Source organism: Mesoplodon mirus (genome assembly GCF_964341445.2).
Source record: "Mesoplodon mirus genome assembly, chromosome: 14".
Lineage (NCBI taxonomy): Eukaryota > Metazoa > Chordata > Mammalia > Artiodactyla > Ziphiidae > Mesoplodon > Mesoplodon mirus.
In genome coordinates, this window is record NC_138990.1 from 25,803,531 (window position 1) to 25,811,719 (window position 8,189).

General features: G+C 43.5%; 1 protein-coding gene across 7 annotated transcripts in view; it reads right to left on the bottom strand.

Annotated features, from left to right (window-relative positions):
- The window catches only part of MYT1L (myelin transcription factor 1 like), a gene marked incomplete at both ends in the record, with an annotated part of 138,470 nt that extends 132,042 nt beyond the window's left edge, over window positions 1-6,428 (bottom strand). For 5 of the 7 annotated variants that reach the window (XM_082642424.1, XM_082642421.1, XM_082642420.1 and 2 more), the window contains 3 exons: window positions 5,887-5,949; window positions 6,181-6,214; window positions 6,374-6,428. In XM_082642424.1, coding sequence (XP_082498550.1) covers window positions 5,887-5,949; window positions 6,181-6,214; window positions 6,374-6,428 — 152 coding nt within the window. The remainder of the gene's footprint in view (window positions 1-5,886; window positions 5,950-6,180; window positions 6,215-6,373) is intronic. The other 2 variants (XM_082642425.1, XM_082642422.1) reach the window with 1 other exon arrangement.
- Window positions 6,429-8,189: the final 1,761 nt, after the last annotated feature.

Here is an 8,189-nt window from a genome sequence, read left to right on the forward strand (position 1 = left end):
TTATAAAATGTCAAAAATCCACCCTGAAATGCATTACCTATTTTATTTGCAGTTTTGAATACACTGAATCAGTCACACTGTCTTCTGAAATATGTTAACAGACTTGGCCAGGGCCAGAGATCTGTCCATTTGGGCAGACGTGCTATAGACAAGCAGCAGGCACATTGTTTTCTTGGGATAATGGCCAGGAAGCTTTTTTTTTTTTTTTTTTTTTAAATAGAGGATTTACTGTGACAATGAAGGTTAACTGCCACCCCAGTCTGGAAAGACCATGCCTGAATTTTGTGTTTGCACACATACAATTCACAATAAGGCATCAAGCAATGGTGAGTCTGGGAAACCCACTCGCTTTGAATCTCCACTTCAGACAGATAAGTCCCGAGATCACAACATTTTTGCTCTCTCTGCAACCGGGCAAGCTATCAAATTAATGTTAAAATCGGTGTGCCCTAACTTCTGATTCATAATATTAGTGACAAATAGTAAAAAGGACAGGCATGCCGTAAAGTTTATGCAGGGGGTGATGCACAGCGATGCCTCATAAAGAATGAAGGGGGAGGTGTTGGTTCTCATGGCTCCTGGCTGGGTGGCTGCGTGCTCAGAATTCTTCATAAACGCCCCAGAGTGTGCCCTGCTGCACAGCAGCCATACATTAATTAGAGCATAAAGCCGACACTGCAGTGTTTCCACGCACCCAAGTGGATCTTCATTTTTCACATGCGGGACCCTACTAATTAAAATCAGCTTTGCAATTAAATGTGGAAAATTGTGTTAAACTTTCAAGCGTGGTTAGGAAAAAATGCAATTATTTTTAGGGTTTTTTATTTTAATGCAAATGGAAATTCTACCCATGTGAAACCAGTAAAAGGGAGGTATAGGGATCTCTATTTCTCTTTCTTCTTCTCTGTCTCTTTCTTTCTTTCCTTTTTGATTATCGATTCTCCTCTCAGTTGCACGTTGAAATGCTCCACTATCTCTCCCAGTGCCTGGCTCTCTTCCAAGGCTTTTAGTGAGAGCTCTTTGTCAAGGCATGAATAAAACAGCCCCCAGGCTGCTGGCAGCATCCAAATGAGGCATGCATACATCAGGAAGCAAGCCCTCAGCTCCAGGTCCAGAACAAGCTCCCGTGAAGACAGGCAATTATTCACCCGCGGCTGCCTCCATGGCAATCACACTGGTAGGTGCAAAGGTATATGAGATGGAAAAAAATCTGAAGAAGGAACGTACACCATAAGCCAGAGAGAATTTAATAATTTTCTAATAAAAAAATAAATCTACCATTTGGAGCTTTTAATTTTAAAGTTTCAAGATAAATTGATTTGACTCTGAATTTTCTAAATGGGGAAGGATTTAAATATAATACCAAAGCCATCCCCTGGCTTTTGGGGGATTGTTGATTGTGCAAGTCTCTCAAGCTAGATTTCGGATCAAATATCTCACCAGAACCTTATGCTCAACAAACAGTAACTTAAAAAACAGCTGTGAAGGGTAAATGTAAATAAAATCCATTAAATTTCAGAAGTAAATTCAGAGGGTTCACAAAACCAATGATGTGAAGAATGAATCCACAGTAAAAGTTCTCTTTCCCTCTCCCCCTCTCTCTCCCCCTCTCTCATTGGAGGCTTATACAAAAATCACCATTCAGAAAACAATAAGTAAATCCAATTAATTCTAAATGGTCCAGTATGTATATAACTATTATAAGGAAGGCTAAAATTCAAATTCCTCTACATTAATATTTATTAATCTGAAATAGATACTAATATTTTTGTTTTTCCTATTTTTAAGTTTTATTGGGACTTCGATGATGAATTTAGTGTCTATATATTCATCCCTTTGTAACATCAAGTTGCACTGTATCTTTAACACAAATAGTATTTTATATCAATATAAAGGTGTTTTAGGGTTTTAAATGCTTACAGGTCACAAGTCTGCCTGAACACTGGGAAGGAGGTGGTCCAGGGAGGAGAGTGGGGCATCCAGGACTCTCCCTTCCCTGAATTTGGGCGTCTAAGAACCAAACTCTGGAAAACTCACTTAGGATGGCGGAGGGGTAGTTTTGCATCTGCAAAGAAAGCCTGAGATCGGCCCCTGCATTTGAGATGCAAACTTCAGCTACCCATAAATACCAGTTTAGAAAAGACGTGTGCACTCAGAGCACTGGACTGTGTGCAGTCAGGTGTGCAGAAGATGTGAGAGGTGAGTGGGAAAGAAGAGGTCGGGTTTGCTGTGTACAGCAAAGACTGAGTTGGTGTTTTGTTTCACGACAGGAGACTTACTTCTGGCCCTGACTGCAAACCCGTAATGTTCTGTCGTGCTCATGTGCTAATAATATAAAACCTAAAAAGTCAGAGTCATGTGTCTAGACACTAATGATGTTTCTGAAGATAACGGCTGGTGATATTGTTCTCTGCCTGGAGGCCTGGCCCTGTTCACATGCATCAGGGCAAAAAATATTGACTGAGCTCGGATCCCTGCTGGTCAGTGTGCAGGGATTCAAAGAAATGGACCTTCAGTGCCAGGAGGGTAACCCCTCTGAGGAACTGGTGTGCTGCCTGCATCAGATAATGAGGCTCTCTCATTCTTCTTCCTCTTTTTTTTACCTTGACTGCCCAGAGACTCAGCACTGAATGGAATACTGTATCAGAACTCCTGATACATCCTGGGTTTCTGGTAAAATTATGTTTTCATTTCCCTTATGTTTTTCCTAATTTATCTTTTTGATTCAACCTTTAACTGTGCAGTTGTACATGTGTTTATCAGGCACCTCAAATTGATGATGAACTATTAACACAAATAAATACCCATAAATAGATTATCTTTAGTTCAAGGACATAATTTTTGAATAAGGCAGACCAACCAATAAAGTAAGTATTATAACTTTAATTCCTACCTCTCAATTTTTAACCAGGATCTTAAATTGTGAATGCCTTGTGAATTCAGATTATTGTTTAAATTCACAGGTCTTATCTGATGATTGATCCTCCTCTATCACCTATTCCCCATTTCTTACAAATCCACGACCCTACCTCTATCACACAGTGAAAAAGCCATGAGCCTTAGAAGCTATCATGAAAAGCCAAATCCCCGTTGAAGCAGCAAGGCCACCCACCAATGTGCGTGCCCTCCAAAGAAATAAGAAGGTACACTGAAACTGTGATCAATATTTGACTTCCTTAGAATTTTTCTTGTGTTCAAAATAAAGATTAACTGAGAGGCATCATTTTACCACTTGATATCAAATTTCCTAAAAATTTTATTTTTTATTTTTTACATTGTTGATTCCCCTCACCTGCCTCCAATTAATTTTTGCATGTTCAAAAAAATAGATACTTCAATATACTAAAAGAATGCCTTTTTATTTGGCTATGAACTGGTATGATATGTGAGTAAAATGAAATTGTAGCCTTAACGGGAATATATTCATTGGAAAATGTATCTTTAAAAGACCGAAGTAACGGGCAGTTTCATCAAGACCTGAACTGAGGCTGCTGCTCTTGTCCTATTTGAAGGGGCCTCATGTGCTCCGAGTATCAGCAGGGACAGGGCAGCGGGCAAGGTGACACCTGTGTTGGTGTGGGCGGGTAGTGCAGGTATTTATGTGCATGAGCAGCTGTCAGAGGGGAGAAACTTTCATTTAGGAAATCTTTTAAAAAATAGAAAAAAACAAAGCCAGATATAATTGAAGCCTCACAAATTTGAAATAGCACTAGTCAAAAGATGTTGATGTATACACGAATCTTATCTATTACAAAGAGCCCCTTTTCAGTCTGAGCAATTCAAATGTCACCCCTTAGTTAAAAATTGCTGATAGTATACAGACATGAAAAAATAAAATTTAGAAAGCCTCACTTGATACCTCAGTGAGATTCCTTGGAGAGAAGTCTTATCTGTGACATAAGTTTTGAATGGTAATTAGTTTTACATAACAAAGTCTGCAACTTTCTCATTATAAAACCGAGGAAATTTGAAGTCAATACATGTTAAATAATCCACCCAAAGCCCCTTGGGTAATTAGTGGCAAAGGGGAAACGAGGCCCAGTGTCTGTGTACTGGGTTCCCACAGTATGCCTCCCCATTCACTATTTCTATTAAAACAGTGGGAATTCCAATAATTGCAAACACTATGACTCATGGTAAAAAATAACATTTTAAATTTAAAAAATTGAAATTATTTTTGCTGTAAAATTTTCCAATTTGGCTGTTTCTGTGACTCCTTTCTAAAATTCCGCCTACTTCACTCCTGAAAAATTCAGGGTGTTCTGTGCTCTCAGCAGCATCAGGTCTCAGAGGAGGGTGGAGCCCAGCTGTCTTCGCATTGTTCCCAGCCTAAGGCTGAGCATCATTTTCTGAGCAGTGGAGGAGATCCCAGGGAGAGCTGTGCACACACACTGCATCCCACAGGGCCCATCAGTCCACAGCTCTAGGGGATGCACCTTGGGTAGGAATAGAAACGCTTGAAACAATTCTTTGGGAACTTCATGATTTTTCCAGCAAAAGCGTGGTTATGACACCCAATTAAAACTAGCTGACACCTAATTAAAACTTTTTAGTCAAATTTAATTGTTCTTTCTAGTAGCAAAATAATCAAATTTAACTATTGTCTAGTGAAGCGATGATTAGGGGAAAAAATCCACTGATGGTTGGCTAACTTGTTTTCCATTGTAAACATAAGCAATCCAGTTTTTAAAAACTGGATTTTTAAAAAAGAATTTACATATATACTCCTTCATAAAATAACAAATAGTTTAAAAAACCCACATATTTAAATTACATACTTCAATAATTTTTCATAATCAAATAATAATATAATAAATTAAATATAATAATTTAAGCCACAAAATTCTCTTAACCATGGCCTGTCGTCCCTTTGGTATGAAACCATTTCATCATGGATGCCCACTGAACATCCCCTGCCTCTTTAAATACTAGCGTGGGTATTTTGGAGGACTTTGTAATTTTCCCCTTGATGTTGATAAAGGACTATCATAGTCATTGCTTGATTTCATCCGTAAATGTGTGTCCAGCTGTAAAGGAAATAAAGTGGAAAGCAGCGAGGGACGGTCACCCTGGGGTGCTCAGGGCACCTGCTCTAGCTCCCGAGCTTTGGGTACCTGGGCCTGGCCCCTGATGGCTGCTTGGGCTGAATGGCCTCAGTCCTCGCACCCTTGTTTGTGGGAATTAGCCAAAAATGTGTCACGGCCTGTAAACATTTCTAACTCATCATAACCCAAACCTTCCACTGAAAGGTGAAGCTGCCTCAATACCACAGGGAAAGGGATCTTGGGGGAAGTGAATCTCAAGCCTGAGTTAGCTGCACGTGACTCGCAGTCTTGGTGTGAAGGATGCGATTCCGTTGCGGCACATTCTAGCAGCAATTACCTGCCTATCCTGTGCTCCAGGTGTTGCCACCTCTGTCACGGACATGAAATGCCGGTATTCACGAGCATCATCTCTAAGCCCCAAAGCCTCACGAGCGTGATCTGTCTGGACTTTCCCCTCCTGCTCTGACTTTCCCCTGCAGCTGCCCGGTGCCAGCCTGGACCTCCTTTCCCAGGATGAGCTGAGTGCCCACAGGAAGATCAGGAAGTTCATGCTTTACTTTACCACCGGATGTTTACCATCCTGAGCTACGGAAGGAGAAAACGAGGAGGAGGAATATGGCTCCCAGTGACCTAGGGGAGGATCCCAGGGAGCAAGTGGGGAGAGGTGCAAGGCTGGTCCTCTGTCGTCACCCCTGGCGTGGGGTGAACGCTACCCCAGAAGGAGCTCAGAACGTCTTACAAGAGCCCCACGTCCGAGGAGGACAGGAAAGCTTCCCCAAGATGGTCCCCATTCACTGTGCCCATGAGTCACTCAGCATGGCATGAAAAACCGAGGCCTTACCTTCTGTGTCTCGCATATTTTCCACTGACGTGGCCACTGCCGTCACAGCCAGGGGTGGGACAGCTGCAAGAGGAAAGGATGGGTCACTCAGGTGCCACCTGGACGGGAGGGAAGCGGGGGACGCAGACAGACAGGGAGGACTGGAAACTGGGAGGAGGGGGCTGGGGTGCAGGCCCTGGGTCCCCCGGGAGCGCGAAAGCCCCGTCTCTGCTACGACGCACAGTCTCTGACCGCTGCTGGGGATGCATCCTGCCCGCTCTCCGAACAGGCTAACTGCCCGTCCTGTTCACTGACCTGAACAGCTCCTGTATGGCCGGCTCCACAGGAACTGCAGAGAGAGGAAAAGAGACAAATTGATGATCGATCCCAAGAGCCCCTCTTCCACAGACAGCTACCGAGAGGGTGGTGTCCAGGCCGGGTCTGAGGGCTTCTGCAGGACAAAGGGGACCCCAGCAGGGGCCCCAGGGACCTGGAAGCAGGGACGTACCTCGAACCCCTTTGGACCGCGTGCGATGCCGCTTCTCCTCGGTGTCCACCTCCATCTGGGGGGAGAGGAAGGTGGTCAGTGTGCTTTCCTGCTGGCAGTTCAGGGACGGGTTCCCTCTGTGAAGGGGTGCTGCTGGGGAAGGACCAGGCAATCTAAACGTGTTGTTTAAAAATAACAAAGCAGACCTCGTCTTGCAGGGCCCCCACAGTGGAAGACTTTGATTAGGACACACCTGGGTCGGTCAGTCTGAGTTGTACTTTGTACCAAGAATATAATGGATAGGGCTGAAGTTTGCAGGAAGGAAAAAATGCATATATTAATGTCTAGATTCTCCTTGTAGTTGAAGTGTTTAACCTGATCAAGGAGTCACGGCGGGGAGGAGGGGTGTGTCACAGAAGGACACGTTTTAGCGTGCGGGCTACTCTCGCCATGGTCTAGTCCTGGGGGACAATTGCATCTACCTTGATCTAAATCGTCAGGACACTTTCCAGGGTCACAGCAAGGGTCACACTTGGAGATGACAGAGTGTTTCCATCTATTACCTTGCAGGGTCCTCACACGATTCTGTAAGGGAGGTGTCTTTATTACACTTCCTTTACAGCTGTGACTTGCCCAAGATCATTCAAGGGGCAGCTTTGGTGCAGGATCCTGAAAAGAGCCACTGTCTACACTTCCTCTTTTTTTTTTTTTTTTTTTCTTTTTGCGGTATGCGGGCCTCTCACTGTTGTGGCCTCTCCCGTTGCGGAGCACAGGCTCCAGATGCGCAGGCCCAGCGGCCATGGCTCACGGGCCCAGCCGCTCCGCGGCATATGGGATCCTCCCAGACCGGGGCACGAACCCGTATCCCCTGCATCAGCAGGCGGACTCTCAACCACTGCGCCACCAGGGAGGCCCTACACTTCCTCTTTAAGCCACGGGAACATACTGCCAGGTGGGTGAATGTGAGTAATTTATACACAGCAAAACTGCATCATGGGAGAATTCCACTCAATGCATCAGAGGGGCTGACAAGAGATGAGTAGTAAAGACGACAGCTCCTCTGACCAGATTCCAACCTGGACTGTGTCATTTTTCACCCTGCCCATTGTGGCCAGAGCTGCATTCTGGGCAGAAGATGGGGACGTCGTAAAATGTCATGTATTGGGGTGTGTGTGTGGGAGAGATGGATTGGGGGTTTGAGATTAGCAGATGCAAACTAGTATATATAGGATGGATAGACAACAAGGCCCTACTGTAGAGCACAGGGAACTATATTCAATATCCTGGGATAAACCGTAATGGAAAACAATATGAAAAAGAATATATATATCTATAACTGAGGACAGCAGAAATGAACACAACATTGTAAATCAACTAACTATACTCTAAAAACAACAACAAAAAAGTCACGTATGCACAGTTCACTTCTTTCACAGTTTATGACAAGAAACGTCAGAATTTGGGAAAGAAGACTCTAGTTGGACAATTGTGGTTCTGCTAGGTGACATTATAGAAAAGACCTGGGTGGATCTGCTATTGAAATAAACCATAAGCAAGGTGAGATCCTGCACAGAATCTGATTTAATGTTCATACCAACTGACCAACAAATATTTATTTATTACTCTTGTGTGTGGAATAATAAAAATACCTATAATAAAAAATGTAAGTTCATTTAATGAGCTTAATATCTTAATGGGCGAGGTATCTGTACAGACATAAGATTTGGCAGATTTAATAAAATAAGAAGAATTTCAGGAAAGGACGAGCCCACGCGAGGTGAATCACGGAGGGGGAATTTCTCAGGGAAATTGAGATACTTCAGGATGACTAGTTTAG